The 26,192-nt window shown below is 39.7% G+C and overlaps 1 protein-coding gene across 1 annotated transcript; it reads right to left on the reverse strand.

Moving 5' to 3' along the window:
- On the reverse strand, positions 1 to 26,192 carry fam168a (family with sequence similarity 168 member A). Its single transcript, XM_061072969.1, has 8 exons — positions 26,016 to 26,192; positions 12,770 to 12,877; positions 11,970 to 12,061; positions 9,841 to 9,921; positions 6,997 to 7,142; positions 6,121 to 6,307; positions 5,771 to 5,897; positions 1 to 5,549 (listed from the first exon to the last, which is right to left on the reverse strand). Exons 2-7 carry the CDS (start codon positions 12,829 to 12,831, stop codon positions 5,785 to 5,787), a joined length of 681 nt encoding a protein of 226 aa, XP_060928952.1. The 5' UTR covers positions 12,832 to 12,877; positions 26,016 to 26,192; the 3' UTR covers positions 1 to 5,549; positions 5,771 to 5,784.

Consider the following 26,192-nt stretch of genomic DNA (forward strand, 5'->3'; position numbering starts at 1 on the left):
TTCCTTTTATAGGAAAATTTTAATAGTTATTCAATGTTCTACATTTTACAGTAAATATACAATTACAAACTTGGCTTAGTTATAGTACTAAGATCACTAACTGATCTTAAAAAAAAACCCCTCAACAACAAAAAAACATTGAAAAAAAAGAAAAAAAAATTAAAAACAGATTTACACTTCATATCACAAGCCTGACGCAGGTCCTTCACTCTGGACCAAATAGCTAACATACAATTCACTTCTCTCAACGCTGAACAGACGTTGGGCTTCAGTTTCGAACACAACCTTACGGTAACAGATATACCATAGCATGTGCAAACTGGGTACCAAACTAAAACTTCCAAAGATGGGGTTGTTCCTAATACTTGATCCAGGGCGGATACAAGTATGTTTCGGTTTTTTTGTTTTTTTTTGGAAGACAAGGAATTTCCACTTTTTGCATCACATTTAGTGTCAAATTAAGCTTGAAACTGACAAATCAAAATGAAAAAAAAAGCTGCAGTAGAACATCAACGACATTTAAGAGCCTACTATTCATTGAGATAGTAGTGTTTTAATTTATACTGATGGGAAAAGAGAGAAGAACCAAGACTTAGCAACTGCAAGGCAAAAGAAAAGAGAAGAGAGACGGAGGGGAGGGAAGGTGGAAGAAAAGTACAGTTGTAAATGTTTCTGGATGCATTTCCACCATCAAGGTGAAGAAGCGCAACATATACACAGACTGAAAAAAAGAAAACGAGTATTCCGCTTAAAAAATTAATTAATGTTTGGAAAAGAGAGAATAAGTAAACGATAAAAAAAAAAGGACCTGCGATTAAGACAACTTTGCAATTCCCCCCCTAAAACACACCAGAGTGTTTTCAATTGTTTTCACTTAAGTGCAAATTAAAACTTAAGAGTCGAGGAATGGAGTGAAATAAGGAAGCAGTTTCACCACCCAGGAAAAACAGAGCCTGCTGATTAGGGGGACACTTACAAATTCTACTCTCCCAGAATGCTCTGCGGGGTCTGCCTCTCTGCTGAGCCGCCATATTAAAACAGTGTTACAGTTTTAAAGAGCGTTGGTCCACAGGCTAGGAAAGAAAACCCCTCTCTTATCAATATTAACTCAAACAAAATCAACATCTCCTGTAAGGATGGCACTAAAGTCCAACCTCAAAATCAAGAATCTCAATTTGACACCAAATTGTGAATAATGTAAATGACGGAAAAAATCATTTCCTTTATCATTCTGGCTCAAAGCCTCAAACTATGGTGATGCAACTTCTAGACAGTCACAAGTGACACCTAGTGTTCAAAAAGGCTCAGTGGAATACCACGCATGCCTTAAGTACAGTAGATTATCACCAGTAAGATCAGCAATTTAACGACTGTATAATTCGGTTTAACTGTTATTTAGATGGGGGGCGGTGAGGGTTACAAAGGTCAGACTGAGACGCACAGAGAGGCCAGAAACATGAGCAGGAGGCCGAAGGAAAAGAAGGGAGGGAGCAGAACAGTTGATCTGATGACATTGTGCATCCCTGAATGTGGCAAAAAATGAAATGAGTGTTTGACGGGATGCAAAATGGCCTCTGAACAGGAGTTTGTGGCACAAAGTGAAAACAAGAGTAAGAAACAGAAAAGGGAGACTGGCAATATGCGTCAAGGACAATGTGAGAAACAGGAAGAGCGACAGGAAAACACATTCACAGGAAGCGGGACATAATAACGACTCAGATTTAACCAGTTTACTGAGGAGAAGAAACTAATATTAACTGAACAATAGTTGTTGAAATATGGCACAGAACAAAGGGCATGGAGGCTGAGGGTTTCTGAGACAATGTTCGATTCATCTTTGTAGTGGCAAAACAGAAACGGACAGCGAGGAATGGTTACCCTTTTCACCTAGCCAAAAACAATACGATCCATTTCTGTTCTGTCGTTCATCCTTACTTCCTTAAAGTCTGAAAATCCAGGCAACAATCGTAAAAATGTGGGAATCTCACCAAGGCCCAACTTTATTTACAGACCTTGTGTTAAATAGCTGAGATTTCGAGAATTTATAGTTGTATTATTACGAGAATAAAGCTGTAATATTACAAAAATAAAGTCATCATTTGAGGTTATGCGTCATGTTAGAGGGGGACTATCAGAAGATCAGCCTGTTTTGTACTTTCTCAAGAAGCATTGAGATTCGTTCAAGATTTTGCATCCAGGAGAGCAACTCCAGCAATCACTGGTTCTCCTTGCTGCTTATTTCTTTAAGGTCTTTACTGTCGTACTATTCTGACGTTTCTGCATTATTATTCTAATATAATGGGCGATTTTCTCCATACGGCCTTATACTTCATCCTAAATACTCCCCCTACCACAATGACAGATATGTAGAGAGCAGAGATGCAGAAGAGGTAAAAACAAATGTAAAAGCACAAACAGTAGCTGCCACACTGATGCAACCATGCTTAGCTAGAAATACATTACTGTACCACTTGCTGTATAAATATACTGCATTTTTTTTTTTTAAACTTAGAGATCCAATGCTATAGTTAAATACACCTGAATATTATGCATACCCAATATGCTTAATTGACCAGAGGGAAATGAGGGACAAAAAGCAAAAATAACGTTAAAAAAAACCCATACAAAAACAAATGGAGAAATACTGACAGAAGTAGTGGTTAGTTAAATAAATCCTAATGACAAGTAATATTACTGCTGTCGTAAGAAAATCCAGCTTCTGTATTTTCTCCGATCCATACGTGGTAGGAACATTTGTTGAACCTCCTGTCAATAACAACTACTTCATGTCTTCTAAAATACAGGGGTCATCATTTAAGATAAGGCTCAAAGATAAATGGTTTTCATCCGACAGCAACATTACTGAGTATTTTCTTGAGAATTAACCTACTAGTGTACAAACAGCTGGACTAAGAATACCTCAAAACACTCGATCTTATTGGTTTATATTTTAAAATTACAATATAAATTGCTTCTTCCTCCCATTTGCACTACACAGCCTAGGTACCTGTAACTTAGCATTAAATTGTAGTCCTCAAGTTCTCTTGTGTTGTGCAATATTTCCTCACAAAGTTATTTATTATCCCACATTTCTGATATGTTCTACTCTTCTTAGCAGTTAAGTGTAATAATTATTGAATGGAGGCTGCTTACAGAGCCTGTGATCCATATTTAGAGATTACAACAATAAGCATTTTATTCAAAAATCAATTCAAAACGCTGATAAAATAATTACTGTGTTAAACAGCTGGAGGCATTCCCTCTTGTTTTATTGCAATATCAAACCACTTCATCTACATACCAGCACAGTAAATGCTTTTGCTAAACCAACCTGTCCTCTACAGAAGTTGTGATTTGATCTTTTTTTATTTTTATACTTTTTTTGGTTTTATTTTTATTTTTTTATGCCACAGGCCTCCCCTAATTATCAAACCCCAGCACCACCACAACCCCGCACCATACATGTCCTCCAGCCAAGGACCAATAAACAAGACTCAGTGATTGATCATCATACTGTGGATGTAGACACCATAGCGTGAACAAAACCAGCTGTATATGATCCAGCTCTCACCGGCTGTTATATTGTGCCCATGAAATGACTTAATAAAAATAAAGGTTGTTGTAAAAAATGAAAAGCACTGTTGAAATGCAGTCAGTAAAACCAAATATGTGTAAAACTCTGACTCCGGCAGAATTAACACAGTATACAAAATAATTTTATTTTCTCATAATACTGCTAAAAGTCTCAGTCACTTGCTGGCCCCTTGAAGGTCGCGTAGCTCTTTACCTCCTGTCAAAAGAAGCCAACTGGGTTAAAATGAAGCGTCACAATTTCAAGCTCCGGCAATTAAAACATAAACAACACTGCTTTTTGATTGCAGTCCATTTTTTGCTCTTGATCATCAACAGAGTTTAAATTTGGACCCAATATCTGAATTCCAAGCTGCGAATACGACACAGACCAGGTGTATACAGCCTCCTGACTTCCTCATGTAGCACCCGACCCATAAAACCTCATTTGTTCGGCCTTTTCAGAGCACTGACAAAACAGATTAATGGAGTGAAACCACACATAAGCACATTCGAATGGTGCATTTTAAATTGAGCAATCTGTCTTTTCTGTTTGGTTATTAGTCCTGGTCTGGAATCGAGGAGGTGGAGGAGACGATATGATCACAACGAGAAATCAATGTACAATACATTACATATAGTGCAAAAATTGCAGAATGTGACAGCAGTTTCTTGCAAGTAAGATGTTACCAACTCAAATGTCTTGTAACTTGAAATGAAACAACCGACTGTGAACGTCATCACCTCCTCCTCCTTCCATGGTTTTCTGCTCCTCAGTTTTGTCCTGCTCTCCTGGTGCCAACACAATCCCTTTAAACTCCTTCTCTGCTGGCTGTGTCTGCAATGCACACCCCTAGAAACCCGTGTGTATGCTTGTGTTGGACTGGGAGGTGCTGGTCAGTAAGTGCCACTAAGTGATCATGTGTTTTCCAACACACTGCAGGAGCCATTGTCCGCCTGTGTACGACCACCCATGCTGTGGACACGGTTAGAATTAATATTTTGCATTTTCTTAATCCGTTCACCTACGCAAACCACAATAAAAAAAGCTTGAGGACCCGAAACAACCTCGAAATGTTCTCTAGCTCTAGGTAAAGATTCCGTTTGTTTCACAGCATACCAGCCTGCACAGTGTGCAGCATGAAGAAGGTGGTGTTTTCTTCTGTACGTGCTAGGTGCTAAGCTAATGTGAAAGGCTGGGACACGCAGCTGGGTGGGCGATGGGCAGCAAGTGCTCTGCTCCTAACAACACAGCAACTCACATGGAGACGAAAGGACGACGGTGACTGACAGACTAGAGCTGGACAGACAGCTACATGCTGGAAGACCACCGAGATTTAAATAAAAAATGAAACAAATCAGAAAAAATAAAGGATGAAGAGGAAGGAATGACCAAGGTAGAAAGAAGTCTACAGGAAAGGTTAAGCAATCCAGTTGAGTGTGGTAAAAAAAGACAAATTAAATAATCCCCCCCCCAAAAATCCTAATTATGTTAAAACCCTGTGCTGATATCTAGTCGTTAGAAAATTTGGCAGCATAAGTCAGTAAGTCTTTGTAGTGAATGATGGGAGATGATAACAAGGAGTAAGTGCCCAATATTATCCAGCCAACTGAGCAGCAGCAGGCGGGACCACACACACCAGCACAACACAGAAACAGGAGCAACCGACACCCGTGATTGGTCAGAGTCCTTCTGGAGATCCAATGACAGACACAGCAAAAAAATAAGAGAAAAAAAAACAACAAAAAAAACATACAAAGTAATGACTGTTGGCAAATGAATAGAGAAATAAAATTTAAAAAATAAAAGCAGCTTTTGTAAGAATGTTAAGAGAATGTCGCATAATAACAATAAAAATAAAAGTAAAGTGGCTGTTGCACTTTAGTTTTGTTCTTGCAGACAGGTGCGGAGTTCCCGTGGTTACCAGCGGGAGCCCGTGTAAGATTTGAGCAGTTGCATACGATGGTGGACTCCAGACCTGGAGAGGGAAAAAAAAGAGAAGCAGATGTACACGTTGGCTTTTGATTCAAAGAGCGCCTCGGGCCTCTGAGGGGAAAAGAAATGTGAGGGAGCAGTTTGTTCAGGTCATAGAGAGACAACGGAGGAACAAAGAGAGGAATGAAAAGGAGGAGTGGAAGAGGAAGAGGGGGGGAAAAATGAAGTTGCGAGGAACATTTCAACAAAAACAGCGGCACTCACATGATTGGTGGGCTCTACCAGTGAGGTGGTACGTAGCTGTACCCAGGTGTCCCTTGGGGCCTGTAGGTTGGCACAGTAACTGGGTGTCCTCCCATCTGGGGGTGCTGGGGCGTTGTCAGCAGGGTCCCTACAGGAAGTTCACAACATTACTACTACAGACCGATCACTCACCACAGCCTTTACACACACATTCAATGAGTAAACATTTCTGAGCTCAAGCTCAATAAACTCGAGAACTAATGAATGACTTCAAATCCTCTATCTCGTCAGCAGTCAGGATGCTGCTGCCTAATTCTGGTCATGTCTAAAAACTGAAGGAAATAATCAGTGTCCTCTGCAGTGGGCCGTACCTGCGCTCATTGCCATGGTTGTCCCAGCTACCATTCCCATGGCAGCCATGCCCTGGTTGCGAGGATTAGGTACAGGGACCTGGGCAGGGTAGAGGGCTGTGGAGGGCATGCTATTTGGCTGCACCACGGTGGTGTGATGGATCACATGTGGCTGAGCCGCATACACGGGCTGGGTGTAATACGCTCCCTGTCAGGGTAGAAACAGAATAAGGTTTGTGAATGTTTGTGTGTATATAGTTTTATTATATAATATAATGTATTTATCCCATAGAAAAAAGGTTCTAGTGCTAATGACCATCTTTTACTGCAGCAACAAAAGAAATCAGAACAAAATCAGCTAATTTAATAATTACTTTGGAGATTGGCATGTTGCATTTCTCACATTTTCAACTACTTTTGCATGTATGGGTTTCTTCTATTTAACATTACAAAGAAGTAAAGCATTGAATAGGAAAAAAATGATGTCCCTATGGTGTGAAAATCTCAAACAGACAAAAGTCTAATATGCTGCAAATTCAGAGCTTTTGTAGGGAGATGTACCTGGACAGTTTTACAGACTATTAACCAAAGCAATTATATGCATAAAACATAATTGCTGCAACAAACATAAAACCCATCACTTGCATTCAAATCATTTTTTACTCTTGAGAAAACTAGTCAAAATGCTTTTCATTTTTAAAATATTGCATAAATGGTTTGACGTCAGAGTTGTAAAACTGCCTCATCACACTGCATTAAATATAGTCTTTAAAAATGACATTGACTGATCAGACAACACAAACTTATTTACTGATAGTGCTTCAGTTTAATTGCAACATGACAAACCTGATCGACTGTTCTTTCTATTATTTTCAGTGCCTCTTTCAGTGTCCTTACCTGTGCGTATAGGTTCTGCTGAGGGTAGGCACTGCGGATCGGGTACATAGCTGTTGGGTATGGGGTGGGGGTTGGGGTGTAGGGAGGGGGTGCTCCATTTGACTGAGTGGGGGGCACTTTGTATTGGGTGCCTGCTGAAGCATATCCTAGCAAAAAGAGGAGAAAGGAAGAAGAGAGAAATAAATTTGACACTTTAACTGATGAGATGTTTTCTTAAACCTGCAATAAGTGATTTACAGTGCATAAACCCCCCCCAAAAAACATAACATAACATGTTTATTGTCACTTTGGTAATTCAGATACTGTATACTTAAAGGTGTTCTCTGCGCTGTAAACTAACCTATGACTGATTCGATAGATAAATGCTGGATCTAATATCACAATTATCACAAAATGTATAAATATAATCTGCATTTATGGGTTTGAACATGGCCGATGACACCACACAGTTTTTCAAATAATCATGGAAATTGGAGGGCCAATGCTTTCGTAGGAGACTTCAGCCAAAACCTAGAGGTGAAGTTTCAATTTAAACCAGCGACCAGGAAAGGAAAAACTGTTTTTTATTAATTTGTGAAAAACTCTTTAGCTGCTTTAGCATGCTGTTTGGTGCTGGGCAGGTACATGCACAAGGTTTGTTAAAGTTTTCTCACGAGAAACAACTTCCTCAAGTATCACGATGATGGTGAGAGGAAAAATTAAATAAAAACACTCTAAGGCACTAAAAAATAACAATGAGGTTTAAGATAGATTAGAGAATGAGTAATACTCTGCATGTTATGAAAAAATGCTGCTCTTATTTATGGATAGACTGTAGGCACTATGAAGTCTGGGGGCAGTGCAGTGGCAAGTAAATTAGTAAAAATACATTAGTCACACCAATGTAACACTAACATGTGAAAATACCCACATTTAAACAGTTTATATGAGCTTTCAACTGTATGTTTATTATTTCCATTTGGCACAAAATCCACCAGATGGGGCTCTGGTGCCGCCTTTTGATGGGAGGCTAAAAACAATAAAGCAGAAGGTGAGTGAATCTAAAAATGGCTAATTTCTCCAGTAACCAAGGAGCTTCGGACCAATCTAAAAAGGTACAGAGATATACTTTCCAAATATGATTGTTTCTTAGTGCAGCTTTCATTTAACAAATAATGCACAGGGTTGAAAAGTACAGTGTACTGTTGTACAGTGAGGGCATCTGGTTCCGACTCTGCGTTCATGTCTGGGCTCTGCTCTTCAGAGTGCAGTACTTTTGAACGGCCACTAGGAGGAGCCTGAAGGTCAAACATGCTACTAGCTAGCTGCTGCAGCAGAGCTTATGAAAGCTTCCCTCACACAAGGACAAGCGAACAAAGAGATGCTGGCGCTGCTCTGTGTGTGTCTAAAAGTGTGTATTTGTGCATGTGTGCATACTCTCATACACATTCTTTAACATGCATGCAGGGCACTAGAGGACAATGGTGTGTGACAATTACACAAAAGCCCTGCTGACAGAAAACAGTTTGTCTATTAAATGGTCTTGAAGAAATGATGACATTGATCAAGACACAGTTCTAATCAGACCACATCCAGCTCGTCTGAAAAACGGAAGCAATTTAATTTGTCCATGTATTTTACAAGCCCTGCACAAGGCAGAGAAATATGAATGGCAGACAAACAGCAGCAGCAGCAGCCTTAGGAATGAAGTTGAAGTGGTCTGTAGGAACAAAGCTGTGCGAGCTTCGACGGAGCATACCTGATATTTTGTTAGACTTCCAAAAAGATAAAAACACAACTGGGGGAGGGGATGAGAGGAGAGAGGGGCTTCAAAAGCAGAAAACTACAAACCCATCCTGCCTCGTTACGACACTTAAAATTCAGGAGGATGGGGAATAACTCAATGAGGTATTTGCCCTCCTGTAAAGAACATTTAATGTTTTATATATTCATAGAAATTAATACATTCCAGGAAGCTGCCATTTAGGTGCCAATCTTTATGGGTTCCAATACATATTTCGAATCCATTATTGGAACAGAATTTTGAAACAACTTTATATTTTTTATTATTGATATTTATCATGAAACGTAAAGGACCAAACCACCACCAAGTTCCGATCTCTATTTCCTTACTTTGGGTTTTCTGTTCTCTCCTCCCTTAAAAATACTAAAGATTGTTATTGTGCGGCAAACAATTAAAAGATTCTTCCATTTACAGAAAAAAAATTATTTAAAATATTAATCAAGGTTTTAAAAGCTTACATTTTAAAATATGTCTTAAAAAGTTAATATTTCTATATAAAGATGGGCAAACCAGTAGTTTGAACTAGTAGAATGAGTTTATATCACTAACAGAATTATAGTCCTCGATAGTTATTTTGCCCCTGAAATGTGCTGTTATCTCAGCCACCCAATGCTGCAGTCTTTTTGGTTCTGTTGTTTTTACTGTATGATTTTTTTCATCCATTTTTCTACATCATAATCAAGTGATGTAGTGTTACATTTTGGGATTTTGTGATGTGCAAATAAACAGACAAACAACAACTACGGACAACGGTGCCATATCTACTGAACAGAGAGCTTGCAGAATAAAACATTGTTGTAGTTGAATAATTTAAACATCATTATTAGACTGTAAAATCATCTGCATACATCATTGTGTCTGTGTGACGCCCTTTTTGACAATCCCCTACACTCTGCTGTGTGTGTGGGTTGTTTATCTCTTATTTGCATTCTTTGAAAAAAAAATGAAAAAAAATAAAGAACATCCCCCTCATTAACTCTACACAAATTAGGCATTTGCTCCCAAGATATTACCTTTTGTAAGATAAACAAAGCCATCAAATGGTGTGTGCCAGAGCTCACCTGGTGGATACCCAGGACTACCTGTTTGATACAGGTTGGGGGTATAGGTGGGAGCCGCGGCAGGATACCCTCCTGGATAACCTGCGTGTCATCACAGGAGAGAACACATTAGAAACCATAGCTTACCGGAGAGAAAACACAAACACAGGACAGATTTGGTTTCGAGCAGGATATGCACAGATGGCGCTGATTAAAAAACATGTCTGCACCAATGACATAGTTGGTTCAACGCGCCTTACATACACCAACAGGCAGACGGGGCACACCTGCCAATATGGTGAGGGTGGAGATAGATCGAGAAACATTAGCAAAGCACACAAGACATGCCAAGGGGCTACACACACACACACACTCTTGAGAGTCGCCAATTACATGCTAAGCAAACACGCTGGTTTTGACGAAAGAAAAAGCTTCCACAGATTAAAAAGAAGGTACAAGTTCGTCAGAATGAGATAAAGGAGGAAGGGGGGAGAAAAGAAGATAAAGAGATAGAATGAACCAACACTAAGTGCTGCTCACTGCTCGCTTTTACTTGTAGTCAGTTTCCTCAGAATACAAGCTTTTCTTATATCTTTCTTTGTCTGCTTTATTCAAGATGTGCACAGGTCTAATGAATAAGTTTATTTATCCAGGAAACTGACATTTTCATGATTAATACAGAAAGAGGCCACTTCCAAAAACCTATAATAACTGTGATACTGATCTGCATGTAAACACAGTTGCTAATTTATTTACGCCGCATTTCTGGAGCTGTGACTGAATTGGTTCAAATCTATGTTATGATTAAAACCAATTGTGCTTCAATATTTCCCTTTTTCATTACATTATTTCTGGTGATTGTCTCACTGTCTGTAGTTAAGAGATGTTTGGAGTCGTATTCAATGAGATGACTTAATTCAAGACCGTTCTGCACAGATGGAAATCAATTTTTATGAAGCAGCTTATCGTTTGAATGCGTCTGTCTTGAGAGGCTTCACATCAATGGACATACGAGATGGACTGTTTACTGACATCAGTGACACACTTGCTGCTTCTCAAACTGGGTCAACACATCTGTCTCCTGGTTTACAAGCGAAGGTAAACAAAACAGGCTGCATCGGTAATCTAATTTTACTGCATCCAATCTCGTTTTTTATGAACTCATTGTAATCTAATGACACAATTTGTAATCTAAATATGAATCGGTCCTGCAGTCACCTCTAACCTGCGGTTCTCAGTCTTCTCTCTCTAGCACTACGTTCACACAGCGAGCCCAAGTAGCTATGATGGAGGGACAGTGGGGTTGTAGATCTTATAAGAACTTGTATTGTAACTGCTCTGTGTTTGAAAGCATATCAAATCTCAAGTACTGTTCATCTCAGCTTCGCACTAGACATGTGTATTGTTAAGAGCCCAAGGGAGTGCAGTTTTCAAATTTGGTGCGATTTTAACGTACAATACGTTCAATATTAATACACTTTGAGAAAACAGGCAACCAACACTCTTTAGCAGCAGCTGCTGAAACTCATCAACATAAATGACGTTGCTGATTATGACAAAGGCGTGTTCACATCAAGGACAACCCATTCTCCAGTTGATAGTTCTGTGTCCCGAGTGAAGCTTAACTGAACTTTGAATACACAGGTGGACAGCTGTTTGTACAGCAGCTTCATAGTTCTGTCTCGTTATTTACCGCAGCTCAGTTACTGCAGGTCACTTAGTTTCAGATAGAGTTGCAAGCAGCATTTCCACAGTAACAGGCCATTACAAACAAACATATTTAGAACAGGTACTTTAAACTTTTAATACTGATACAGAATCACAGAAGTGTTTTAGTTGATTGAGGTGAAGCTCTTATTGTGACTTCGTATCAAACTTCAACTACTGGTTATTTTTATTATGATTTATCTGCACATAACTTTCACCAGTTATCAATAGATTTTTTAGTTTTTGGTTTCTGGATCACTAACTTTCCCACAGTAGCCACATTCATCCCGTCTGTAATTCATCAATATACACATTTTGTGATGGGCAAAGTTGTTGACTGCATTTCCTCCTATGGCAGCCACTTTGTGCCCACATATAGTAAACATTACAGAACAATCTGGATATTAGTGGATGAAAAATGTGTATGTGCTGATTAGTCTTACCTGTGAACGCCATGTTCTTTGGGTTTCCATAAGGGGTGCCAGGCTGAACAGGGCTGTAGACTGGATTCATAGCTGAAGATAATCTGTTCTTACTGAGAGAGAAAAGGAAAGTGTCGCAAAGAGGAGACAGAAAAAAAATGGAGGGGAGGGAGACGTAAGCCACGTAAATTGTTACATCTTTCAAGCATACATACGACACACCCATCACACACACGCACACAAATTAATCCCAAACTCAAGATTCTCAAGGAGACATCCAGCTGAAGGATTTTGCCAGCATGCAACAAAAATCAAGCACCGTAAATCCTCACCCTTAAGTAGGCTCAAAATAAGCATATGTTTAAAAACACAGACTATTGACTGGATTTTTTTAAAAGCACAAGTACTGACAGAAAATCAGAGGAATGCGAAAAGCCCACTGAAAATGTTTGTCTGGTTTCTTGTGTGGTGTTACATACAACCAGCCAAATGTTGCACACCTGCAAAAAAAGAGGCAGGAGGAGCTCTACCAGCTTGGTTCCCTCTACAGGATTGAACGAAGGAGTGGCCACTTTAAAATTAAGGTGCTGGAAATGGATGGGGGAGATGTCTTATTAAAGATTTGTTTAACTCCCATCAGGTGTCTTTCCCCACAGGTCGCACGATGGCGATGAATGAAACCTCAAAGTACCATTTGAACTTACCTGTTCATTGAAAATATGGGCATGGGAAATGTGTGTGCACGAGTGTGTCTTTGTGCGTTTGTGTGTGTGTGTGTGTGTGTGTGTGTGTGTGTGTGTGTGTGCATGCGTGCCCCGTACCTCTTGTGCGTGTCTGGTTGATACATGAAACTGAATTTGTCTGTGGGATGCCCGCTCGCCATTCTTGCTGTATGCAAATGAGGAAGGAGTGGAAGTGGATATGCAAATCTGAAATTAAAACAGCGAGAGGTCATGATTACAACGAACACAGGAAAAGGGATAAAAAAATAAAATTTAATAAAAACAGCAAAAAAAGCAAGCACCAGTGCAACAGCAAATGGTTAGGGAGAGCAGCAGGGGAGACAGTGATTAGGACGGCATGTCTGAGTGAGTGGTTAAGGTAACCGGTGTTTAAATACCATTAAATAGATTTAATAACGGGTTGTTAAGGAATATTTTACTGCTAAAATAATCTACAGTGTGTGCTGCACTGCATTCTAGCATGTTAGCATCTGTAAGCTGATAAAACAGAAATGAAGACGTATTTTACTCGTGTGTATATTAAGTCTATATGATGCATGTCTGAGTCAAGTTAAGCATAAGTGTGTGTTCTGTGTCTTACGACTCCAAATTCTCAGTTTGGTTCAGACCTCAATTTTTGAGCCACAATTCAATTCTCAATCTTATGGTTATTTAATATTAAAATGATGATCACCGGGCTTGTAATTTATTTTATATTAGGGGCAGGGTCATTTGGCCTTTATTGTCACAAGAAATTTTACGGTACAAAGCGCACAGCATGAAATCAAGAGTTTGAACTTAAAAATGTAAAACTATGTGACATGAAATATATTCTCTTTTTAAACTTGTGTCAGAAAACGGATTCACATATTTTACTGCATTAAAATGTTTAGAATCCATTAACATGAAAATATTAAATATATTGGCAGTAACATAATAGTGAAGTGAAGCTCAAAAATTCAACAGTTTGATCATGAAAACACATTTTTGACTTGAGGGCGACTTTAGAATGTATATGAGAGTGTTTAAGTCTAACTCATACATCACCGTTGTATCACTGTTTCGGTCTCGGGTTTAAGAGTCAGTACACATCTTGTACATGTATATGTGATGTGCTGTACAAAACATTGAATACAAGCAGCAAAGAAAACGTTGCGAGCCAATGAAAAAGCACAACGCACCCAAGTGAGCGTGCATGTGACGGGAACAAAATATATGTACAAAAAGAAGCAAAGTCAAGCACCTGGCCATGAATAAGCAGGATCCAGTACACACACACACTCACACTGGAACAGCTGAGGAATACGTAGAGGCAAGGTGTGTGTGTGTGTGCTGTATGTTATGACTTCATTTGTATCCTGTGTTGTACACAGCATGTCACCCAGTCATCATAAAAAGACCATACAAAAGGAACTGGATTGTACCAGAACATGAGTTTCCACCTTAAATCTAAACTGATGAATCCTGGGCTGGTGTTTCATACGTGATTACAGCATCACTGTCATTATGTCTGGCAGACACTGTACCCTGGCAATGCCAAAGACAGAGTGACATTTCGAATTAGTCAAAGAATCATTTCAGCACTGTGTCCAGGAACATGACGTCAAAACGCCTTGAGTCACTTGACAACTGAATGCCAACATTTACATGTGGATGCAGGTGCTTTCTTGTCGTTTTATATGCATGAATTCCTTAAAATAAACATATGGATGCACCAAAACATTAACAAGACGACATCAGCATCTAATGTAGCTAGAAAGTATGAGGGCAATGTGCAAATAAAGGACCCTCTCACGGCGAAACACAAACTGACATTTTCCTGACATAATTGCATCATATTTGCGTGCTGCGTCATGTCAGTCGATTTCGTGTTTTGGACAAAGATGTCATATTGGAAGGAACAGGTAATTTCCCCAAAAGGCCCAGACACCATTTCAAGTCTCAAAAAGGCTATCGTGAAATACGAGGCGAGTAGTGGTGAGGGTCTGCCCAAAAGAGTTGAGATGTCGTTGAAAGTGAAACATTTTCCATATGGGGTCTGATAATGGTCATTCTTTACACCAATTATTTTTGTAAGTGCAATGGCCAATGGAGAAACTCCCAACATTCGATTGTACAATCAATGGTATTGTCCCCATCACTAACAGACACACACACACTGGATGAAGCGGTAGACCGGGGCCGGTCCAGCCAATAACACGATCATAAACCTTGGTTTGTTACTCAAATTCAGATCTCATAACAAAATAATGTCCCTGGGGAACTGAGTTACCTATTGTTGAACACACAATCCTTGTTATATCTCCTCTGCTTTAATCCCCACCTCCAGCCTCCCGGCCTCCCACCTTTCATCCCTCTCTGCTGCTTTTCTTCAATTAATTTGTCATTAGCTTCCTCCAGGTCAGTAAATCAGTGTCTCGACATGCAAACTAAGAGTTTAATTATAACAAGATTAAAGCAAAAGCCACAGATTACTGTAAATGCCACATAAAAGAACAGTTTAAAAATAAAATCCCCGATTTTCCAAAATGTCAGCCATGCTCAGAGAGCAAGCTCAATGGAGTTGATCGGAAAATGTATGTGCAAGGACCATAATAGAATACAAAGCCTTTATTGTCATTGTATCGGCAGAATACAAGAAAATCTAAATTGTTGCTCCAGTGATGCGTTGACAACAGCATAAAAGACAATGCACTCAATCCAGTGTACTAAATTAACATGGGATTCTTGTTAACATCTGCGAGCTTTACAATGCATTTTACATGCATGGGATTTCCTAATCCAGATAATGTATACAGGTTTATGTCACATTTAAATTTTAAGATATCTTATAACTATTTTGTAGCACTTTTTAATTGCTTAAAATATCAAAACAAATTGTCAAACAGAAGTTACATGAAAGAGGTGCAATCAGAATATTATCGTAATCTGGTGTTTGTTAACATGAACTAAGTTATAATGTGCCTGTTGTAATGTGTAGAGTGAGGGAACAATGGCTTTTTTAACAGAGACAGGTGGCTAAGCTAGCCCCGAGGCCTGCTGCAAACACACACATACCCAATTACAGCTGTGAATGAATAGAAACAGACTGTTTCTGTCTGAAAAAAAACAGCGTGTGCAGGCCAAGGTGATGAAAAGTGAATGGGTGAGAACAAGAGGGGCACATCAATGTGTCTAATGAAGTTGTGTGTGTGTGTGTGTGTGTGTGTGTCTGTGTCATAGGATGACAGAAAAGCATGTGATGAGTAGGAGTGTCAAACCACAGCTCCCTTTGTTTTCAGGGGGAGGTGGCGATGAGGTGCATCAGGCTGTCGAATAAAACCCCTTTCTAACAATAAGACCTTCTGTTCAAAGGACTACTGTGATTGAAGAGGAGCATTCTCCAGGGGAAATTCACAATACAGACAGACAAAGAGAGTGATGGGTTGTGTATTTATTTGTAGAACAGAGATGGAGATGAGTCTACACATCTCCATGGTGTGAAAGCATTTTTGTTGCTTAAGGCAAAACACAAAACGAGTAACAACTCAACATACGGTTGTGTGCCTGGAATGTCAAAATTAAATACGCACTTACAGTCAAGTAGCAACTACTGCGGACAACTTGAAATAGATTTGGGGTCTGCATTTTATATATTTTTTTATTATTACCGTTTTCTTGTTAAGAAACCAAACTGCCATTTTGGGAAAAGCTTATTAACACAATGCGTCAGATAATATAAATTCTGTCTGTGTAGAGCGGGCAGTTATTCTTATTTTATATCTATACAAGTATCTTATTTTATGAGTTAGGCAGCTATGATTTACACTATTCAAAAATCTTGTTTGTTTCGGTCAATAAATCATTTAATTTGTTAAAATTCACATATTTTGACTTCAAAAGAACCACAAAAAAAACAAGATTCTGAGTTTAACATTCCCCCAATTTTCTATATCAACTGAGATTTTTTATATCAATAATCCACGGTCTCATCAATAATAATATTAATATAGTTCAAACACAGAAAAACTCAATCATGCTCCGTAATGAAATAATACATAACAGGAAGAACAATGAAATGATAAAATAAAAGTAATTTTTTTTTTTTTTTTGAATGATAGTCTATAGAGCTGAGTTTGTTCCACTGCGTAGGAGCTAAAACCAGCGATTCCCCTTTGTTTGAAGCATGGATCATGGGACGTCAAAACAGGGGTTAAAGTTCTAAAAAATGATGTGGAGCAAAACCATGTAGTGATTTAAAGGTTATCATTTATACAAACACCACGGAGATAAATGTTTTGCTTGGATATGTTTAAAAGGTACTTTTACAACCTAATCAAGGGTTGATACAATATTAAAGAAAGAAAAAGCATTCAATCTTCCAATCAGAACACAGAGAACATAATTTACACAAGTGCTGTGTTTGCCAAAGGCCACTGATGGTTAACTGCCTACAAAGGGTGGGTCTGAATCCAAAGTTATACCTTTTGGTTCTTTTACAAGTCAACGAGATTTCAATTTATGACTTTCCACATGCACAAACACACGCTTTGTCCATGTCTCGTGGCCCCTTTCTGTAAAACCTGACTTCTGTTTTCTTTTTTAAACTCTCTCTCCTTGATACAAACACATTGACTGCAAAGATGGCAGGTCAAGTTGCAGAGTAACATCCCTCCGTCAATACAAGGACAGCTGGACTCCGGCAGCGAAGATGAAACTGCATGTGATGTGAAGCACTTTCACTTATTTGCCGACATCATTACACATCTGCGAAGGTTACGAGGAGGGTAGTGCTTTTGGTAGCAGCCTTACAATACAAAATAACTGTTTTCATTCATGGCTCTCCACACTTGCAAACATGGCTTTTTCCTCACTTTTAATGGAGGTTGAAAAATGTTTTTGTCTCAACTTGAACTCTAGTCTAAACAGACTTCGACATCGTAGTAATTGCCAGAAGATATTGTATGATGCTGTATTAGTGTACCGAAAACACTAACAATTACTTTTGGATTAATTTGCCAATTTCTTGTTTTATCGTTTAACAGTCCAAAATTTAAAGATACTACATTTACGATCTAAATGACAAAATATCTTCCAATTCTCAGTTGCAAACAGAAAAGCATTTTGCTGGATAAAAAGGCTCAAGTGTTCGAAGTTATATTTATGGCTGCCCAAATCCTGGCATTAGATTGTGTTGTAAATTCTCTCCTCGTCTCACACATGAACAAACAGCGACCAGGGATTCATTCATCACCGCTGGCTAACATTATTAAAGAGACCTAACAGCTCCACGGCTTAACCAGAGTTATTTTTCAGGACTTTGTTAAGCTTAAACTCTATTAGTGGGACTTCATTTGGGCTGAACTCACAAGCTAAATAGCCTCAGGGCCACGGTAGAGAAATATACAGGGGCTCGATAACCTGCATGCTAATAGACCTGGGGTTTGTGTGTGTGTGTCTGTCTTGTAATGTTTTGTGTGAAGTTTCAGCAGTAAAGTGACAATCATATTTTCCATTGTTTCAGACCGTGGTCATTTATGTCTACATATGTTATTTGCGTGTAAGTATCGGCACATTTCAAAAACAATTATGTTGGTTCCACTCTATAAAAGGGAGATTCCTGCAGCCTATTGGGAGAAGTGGTATTAATGAGGGAGGAGGGGGGGAGGATTGTGAAAGAATAAACCACCGAAACACACACACACAAAGAGCTACCATTCCTGGAGAACATGTACAATGCAACACAACCCCCACACCAACTCTATCCTCCCACATAAAACCTCAGCAGGCATCTACTCTTTAAGCAACTAATCAAAACCGGTGGGCGTTATCACACTTCAGGACAGGAGAGAATAGAACTTAACAGCTTTTTTAATCCTCCAGAAGGAAAGCATTTCACTTGGGTCATATGAGACGGAAACAGAGAGAGAAACCATTAGACAATAAACTGCTGAGTGTAATGTGGTGTGGCAATAGTGGGGTTGCTGCTATAGACTGTGTTACATGATGTTCATGCCATCAGCCCCATCGTCTATTTAATTTTTTATGGGTATAACACTTGTAAGACATTGGTAGCGCCTATGTTCTAATATAAAAAAAGCTCTACTTTGTAAAATACTAATTATTAATCATCAATTATAAACTGAAAGAGCAGTAATACACTGAGTCATGGAGATGAGGGAGATTTGACCAACAAGACAGAGGATTTGGCATAAAGTAGAAGCGCATATTCAGCATAATTTCAGTATTAACCTGATGCCAATATGGAACCGGGTAACATTGATTAGGCCATCTACAAACTTCTTGAACTAGAGAAGGTGGCAGTCTCTGGACGCACACTCTCTTCCACACCTACAAAATGTGATATCCAGAGGGGCAGGTGAAGGGGCAAAACTGCCTGTCTGACGTAGACAGTAAAAACTGAACGGAATTTTTGCTGGTTCACCTCTGACGCGGTGGAGTTTCTCCGTGTACTGTTGATGACCGGTCAATGTGTTTGTGTGTGAGAAAGAGAGAGTGACAATGGGGCACAGAGCACTGCACAGATCTCTTCAATGTTCAAGTTAGAATTCTTTTATGAGAAGTGCCAGAAAAAATTGGAACATAATGAAACTGTCGGGACAAATGAGACTATGGCCGGCTGCCACAGTTGAGGTAATTAATGGGGGAAACCGCACACAAAAAGGAGGATCTTTTTGTATTTTTTATTTTATATAAATTGTAAAGCACATTGAAGTATCGGCTTACTGTACTGAAAAGCTGAAATCATTGACACAACCAGTGATTTTATTGTCAGACAAAAAAAGGTTTGTTTTCTTTGCACCATTGGTCAGACGAGTTATTAAAAGATTTTCAATTAGGTACTGGGAAAATGTGGCCATTTTTCATAATCTTCTGATATATTAAACACCAGACAATCACCTAACTGGGAAAAGAACCGGCTGCATGTTGATAATGAGTTATGAGATAATGTTAGTTGTGGCACTACTGGGCCACCAACAATAAATCTTTATTAAAGCCTGAGGCTTTCTCTGTCACACGAAACATTCATGGATAACAAAGCAGCAATCAAAGTCAAGAGTTTAACACTCAACACCTCAGCTAATCTCCTTGATCAGGACTGTGTGTGTCGGTGTGTGCAAGAGATTGACAGCAAGCCAGCAAGAACTGTCTTCTGATTCCATTTTTTTGCTTTTCTGCCCTCTTGAAACCCGTGAGAAAAGCAGGGCCAAAAAGAGAAGAATGTGAAATATTCCAAACTGTTATAGATTAGGCAGAAAATCTTGTACAGCTGACGTAAAAAGAGAGCTTTAACGTCAGCAATCTTCCAAACAGCATGATATCTAACAAAACACAGGCCTCCAGTAGCGACTGCTATTTCAATCAGAGCTGACATCCATAATCAAGTCCAATACTACATCCATCCTGCTGTAATGTTAAAAGGCAGTGTGATGGAATCAGAAATACCCCCCTGCCTTCCACACAATCAGACCTGCCCCGCAGCAACGAGCTTCAAACAGCCCTGGGCTATTTTAGATCTAGGACAGCATCTCCCCCTTTCTCTGTGCCGACTTCCTCCTCTTCTAGTCTCCTTTCCAAAATCATCTCATCAGTCACACACACCTCATGGGTCTGCATCCCAGGATTAAGTGACAGTATTGTGCCGTCCCACTGAAAATGGAAATATTTTTCATAACCAGAGTGCCTACCATGAAATGAATACCCTTAAACATTATCCATTTATGGAGATCTCCACCCCTGCTGTGGGCCTGGGGTATAAACACACATTCAGAACGCTGCATTACGACGAATAGTACAGCAGCTTTTCTTAGGCACTGCCACTGAGGTCAGCACGACAATGTGATAAATAATTTGATGGCAAAATATCCAACCTTTGTATGTCTATGAGACAATAAAAGGCTATTTGTCAATTTAAGAACAGTCATTATTTTTAGTGGCCCTTACTACTTACTCTGCAATATTTATGTATTTTTATGTGACTTAGTATATTTGTGGTTCAGGAAGAGAACTAGAAGGATGATGATAATGGTGTAAGAAGTTAAAAGCAGTATCTTCACTGGTTAAAAGTAAAAATGGTTTTCCCCAACAGACTTGTAAAAAGAGATAATTAGCGGCTTCCGTCTAGGTTTCTTAAAAGGGGAGCATCAAGTAATACGACTTTTAATGAGTTCTCACTGCAACTAAGGGATTTGAACACTCATAGTAGAACTGAATGACACTGGAAACAATCCTAGAAGTCTACTTCAACACTGATTGCAAGTGAGACCGACACTAATTACAGACCACAAAGGGAAATGTTGTACGGATTTGCCGAGAGATATCTATAGATACTATGCTAACATTTACTCAGAAGACCCCAAAAATAATTTAAAGACACTGGTGAAACATTAGTTAAGTCCATCATTGCCAGCTAAATAAACTTTTCGGGGCGTTTTATATTCTACAGCAGTCTCTGTTGATCTAGATGTTGTGCTTTAGTTGTCTTGTGTGTTTTGATTTATGGGGCTATTAATAAAAATAGTACATATAAAGTACAACAGTAACAATAAAAGAAGGAAATGCCTCACTGCAGAAAATTACTTGCATTACTTGGATTAAACATACATAGAAAATGTAAACTGAAGGAGCCAGTCTGTTTGCTCATTAACAAATGAATAGAACCACTTTGCAGTCAGTTGGTTGTTAATGGTTAAGACCACATGGCGATGATGGGTAGGTACAGGTAGCTGCAGACCTGGACCTAAGGTAAGGCTGAGTGAGTCGGAGGCAGCTGCCCAGTCAGGCTCCACGAAAACGTAATCTTCGGCACTCTGTTTCCAAGCGGTGGAGTAACATATTAGCTGGGAGGGATAACTTTTTGCTTACTATATCATATGAACATTTCTGTCATCCTGAACATCCCAAAAAAATCTTGCTTTACAATATACCAAGATGTATGCATTTAATTGCGGGTGTGCGGTAGGGGTCGTAAGATTACTGGGTAAGATACCAAATCCTGACCCAAAATTTTTGGTAGAGACACCAAGCCGGAGCCAGGAACTAGCTAACATAAAGTACATACCGTTAGTCAAGAATGGCTTGTCCAATTTCTGTGGCTACAGGGAAAAAAAGTTATTTTAACACTTATTATATAACTGTTATTCTGGCGAAATGTGAGACAATAGATGTAAATGAAAAGTTGTCTTGAACCCCGGCAGTAAACAAAAACCCAGTCAGACAAATACTTGAGTGAACGCACATGCACAAGACCAGACAGCTTTATGTCCTAAGACTGGGCAGTAAAACCCTTGATAAACAATCAATACCACAAGGAGATATTAACAGTAGACAGGCCTTATTGCCCACAGTGGAGGTGCTACTAGTACAGGACTATTATATTGTAGGTAAGATAACATGTTTTTAAAAAGGACCACCAGTCCAACCTCCAACAGTGGAAACAAAATGGTAGAAAATATAGAGTTTCTGTTTTTGTCATGTATTCCTTCGAGAATAAAAAAAGGTTCACACCAACAACTTTGACCTCTTCATAAGATACCGGTACAGTAAGTGTTTTTCGCTTCTTGTTTTGGAGCCTCTCTTCTCCGGTGCTCAAAATAGCTAAGAAAGGGCCTGCATAATAATTATCACACATGTGGTTCAACAAATTTTCACAGTAAGACAAGCAATGGTGATACATTAACTTTGGCCCTATCCTTTGCAGGTGACCCATTAATCCATGACACTCCAAAGGCCAAATGTCCAGTACCAGGACACTGAAAAAGCTCAAAGAAATGCAACAATTATGCATAGTTTTCTATCACCAAATGCTGGCCGATTAATTTGGTAAACAAGGTCTTCCACATCACAATACTGGTTACAATTCAATATATTGCAAGACAGATGGTTTACAGCATTTTCCCATTGAAATTTAAGAAAACTTTTAGTATAAAGAACACTGAATTTGTGTTGCTTTTGAACTGTACTGGGTTGTACTGACAATATTAGGAACATGTGTTCAAGAATGGCACAGTACACAAGCCTCCAAAATGACCATTAAAATAAGTCAACACATATTTACAGCTTCAACATGAACTGACACCAATCTTCATTAAAGTGGATTTATTGCAGGCCTGTTGGTTTAAACTGCATTAGTTTGACATAGGTGTACCTAGTAAATTGGCCAAACCTTTACTCCTAACTCTCAACTAAGCCAAGAATACGCATTTTACCAATTATGGACAGAGCTTTTGTCCCGATTTGGAAACGCCATTCCAAATTGAATTCCCAGATTTCAGAAACCAGGTTTCCTTTACATGGCATTTAAGGAGTCATTTTGTTGGGGAAAGTAATACCTAGTGGCCTGGCAGGTAAACACAGTCAAGACATTTCAGTAATTGGCCTTACAAGAAAGGAAGTTTACAGTATTGAAGCAAAGTTCTGAACTTACAGTGAACGGAATTCACCAATGCATCACCAACAGATAAAAATGTGCAAGTTTTTCATTAAGGATGCAATCCAAAATATACAGCAAGTCTCAAGCAATGCTAGTACATTATGTTTTGGTCTAATTACAATTAAAAGGGCCTTGACCAGTGCAGCATGACAAACGTCGGATGGAGAATCTCTCAAAATAATACGTTAGGGTTGACACTCAACAAAACAGAGATACAGCTATTAACCGGAGAGGTTAGAAATGTTCCTTTAGTTTCATCTGTGAGAGACAGTGGTGTGAATATGCCAAATGTCAGCCCAAATCAATGTGGGTTTGCAGGCTATTTTATCAGTGAAGTACATACAATTTCTTCTATATTTCTTAACAGGATCTTCCCTTTCATTATAAGACCTGGGTGCAGTGCCTAAACAAAATGGATGGAAAAAACTATGCAGAGTTCTCTACCGCTCTGTCCAGAAAGGAAACCTTATTGATTCTAATATAAGATATTTCCCCCTGAAACTTAGGTTTAACATGTGAGGGTAGCCTTTCTGAAGGCTTGTGTAAAATGTTCTTCTGCCACAGAGGAAATATAAAGCCTTGGAGTGGGTGATACAAAATCTTTTTTTTATATTTTAATAACACAGCATGACGTCATTTTCTGACTTCCTAGTGACATTTTTCCTTCCATGTGATCATTGATAAAGGTTAAAGGTCATGTGTATTTTGCTGTAGGATGCAGAGATACCCAATAAAAGTTTTTCTGAACTACCGTTATTTTTGGACATGTTTGGCCTTTCTTAATGGCATCACTGCATTGTTTTCCATTAATCATCTGGACTGTGGCGGGACTAAACAGACCATGGTGTCAACACAAAAGATCTTTAACTTGTGTTTTGTTCTATTGCTTCATTGTAGAGCTGTGTGGAGCACTCTTTGCCTCGCTGTTGCGCTCGCTTGCTTTCTTGCGCTCTCTCACACAGTTGACCTGTCACTCATAGTCCGACTGACCACCAGTACCGGGATGAACGCTGTTCGCTTCGGTGGCCCCTTAAAACATCCATAAAATGTTTATCCCCATCGTCAGACCGTGGTTTAAGAAATGCCTTGCTCTGTAAGATACTAATATGTGTGAATCTTGTTTTTTTATTATTGCAAATTAAACATGTTATGAAATGATCAATGTTGTGTGTTTGATCGGGCTCTAAAGCCTTTATTATTCTGTGACATTTAGATTAACAAATGAAAGGATAATTGATGTACATTTTGTTAGCTGATCTGTGAGGAGCAACTCATTAAGCGGTTCAAACCACGTGTGAATCAAGTGCTCCAAAGACAACGGTCTGTTAAAGAACCACCGACTCTCGTAACATTAAGTGACTCCAGCTTCTCAATCCGGTGACAGTTTTATGGTTGCATTGTAGAGCCTACCATTCATACACATGAGACTGCCTCAATACATGCGTAAACCCAATCCCCCCTCCTCTTTTACTTTAGCATGGCAGACAGGGTCACCTTAGATTGAAGATTAAATTAAACTCGATTTTATAGTCAGTTCTGCGTCATCATTTTTTTTTTTGGATTTTCAATAACTAGTTATCTGGAAAAGTATATATTTGCTTAGAATGTCCCACAAACACTGCAGTTTCTCTGTGGATTTGTCAAGGTTGACCATTGTCACTGCTTTTAACACAACTTCATGCCAGATGCCCCTTGATTTCAAAGGGGTCTTGGAGATTAAGATTGGTTGTTTGTTATTTGATGGGGGTGGAATGTTTCCAATGGATGCGATAATAGCCAAATAAAGAACCTATAATGTGCTGGTCTGGTGAGGCCTAACAACAATAGATATCCCTTTAGATCGAATATACTGTGACGGCTGTGTGAATGGCAAACATGGTATTGTAAGGCTCTTTGAGAGATCATCAACACCAGAAAAGCACTATTATAAACACAGACAATACATGAGAGATCAAATACCTGCGTGTATGAGATGTGCATTGTTGTACCTTTTGAATTTCAATCGGAAAACAAAAGACATTGTCCCTCGTGTCGGGGGCAAACGAGGTGTTTATAACATGCGTCAGTTGCTGCACAGATGCATTATAAAACTCCTGCATCAAAAATAAACTGCTCCCACTCAGAGATACAGTTGTTTTGTTCGCATCGGAGGCTTTAGCCTGGAGCACAGTCTGCAGGCTTTTGTGTTTGCCCCCACATCACTGGTTAAATGTAGTTCTGTCCATCCCAGTGTGGCATCACTGGCGGATCACTGCATTCCTCAGATAGTCAGCCACGACAAAACAGCCGCGGTCGGACGAAAAAATGGTCCCACTCAAACAAGCTTAAGACACCATTTTGAAAAATCCACCGATTTCTAGATAACAACTCCGAGATGCCATCTTGCCAATTATCGCTAGATTAGCCGCCGCTAGCATGGCTGCACGGCCGTCCCGAGGCGGCCCCGTACAGGAATCCGTGCTGCGGGACACAGCAGAATACAAACGTTAGCTTAGCTCCCTGGCTAGCCCCCTGAAAAAGACAAACCGCTAGCCCGCCGTAGCATCCCCCCCGACACACGCTGCTCAAAGGGCTAATTAGCGAGCTAGCTGGGGCAAGATTAGCAAAAGACAATGAAAAAGCCCTCCCGGCAGGGGGGGGCAGGGAGCCCCGGTCTACAGCGGCGACTTTCACCGCCACCGCCGCAGCAACCATCATCGACCGGACAACTTCTACCAGTTTGAATCCGTTACTCGAGCTAGCCCGCTTAGCTTAGCCCGCTAGTTCCCAGTGTAGCCAGCGCCGCGGAGGACAATTGAAGGGATACGGAGGGAGGGGGGAGAAAAGGCAGGAGAAAAAAAACCACGGACAAGGACCGAGTCGACACATGGACATTCCTGTCCGCCATAACAACAAGCTGCGGCTGAGACTCACCGAAGTCACTCGGTCGACGAATTGAGGAAAAATGAAGGAAGATTCTCCGGTGGTGCGTACGTGCTCTCTCTCCCGTGTGCGTCTGCTCGGCTCGGCTCGGTGTGGACTGGCTGTGCTACGGCAGCGTTTCGTCGGGGGCCGGTTGCGCTGAGGAGAAGGAGACAGCTTTCACCCGGA

Source organism: Limanda limanda, chromosome 6, assembly GCF_963576545.1.
Source record: "Limanda limanda chromosome 6, fLimLim1.1, whole genome shotgun sequence".
Classification (NCBI taxonomy): domain Eukaryota; kingdom Metazoa; phylum Chordata; class Actinopteri; order Pleuronectiformes; family Pleuronectidae; genus Limanda; species Limanda limanda.

What these genes read in the sequence shown, in the direction of transcription:
- fam168a (XM_061072969.1), bottom strand. Translation starts at nt 12,831, where the DNA reads ATGGCGAGCGGGCATCCCACAGACAAATTCAGTTTCATGTATCAACCA. An exon ending in AAAGAACATGGCGTTCACAG is followed by an intron (nt 9,922 to 11,969) that starts GTAAGACTAATC and finishes GATGACACGCAG; the next exon opens with GTTATCCAGGAGGGTATCCT. An exon ending in TAGTCCTGGGTATCCACCAG is followed by an intron (nt 7,143 to 9,840) that starts GTGAGCTCTGGC and finishes TCTTTTTGCTAG; the next exon opens with GATATGCTTCAGCAGGCACC.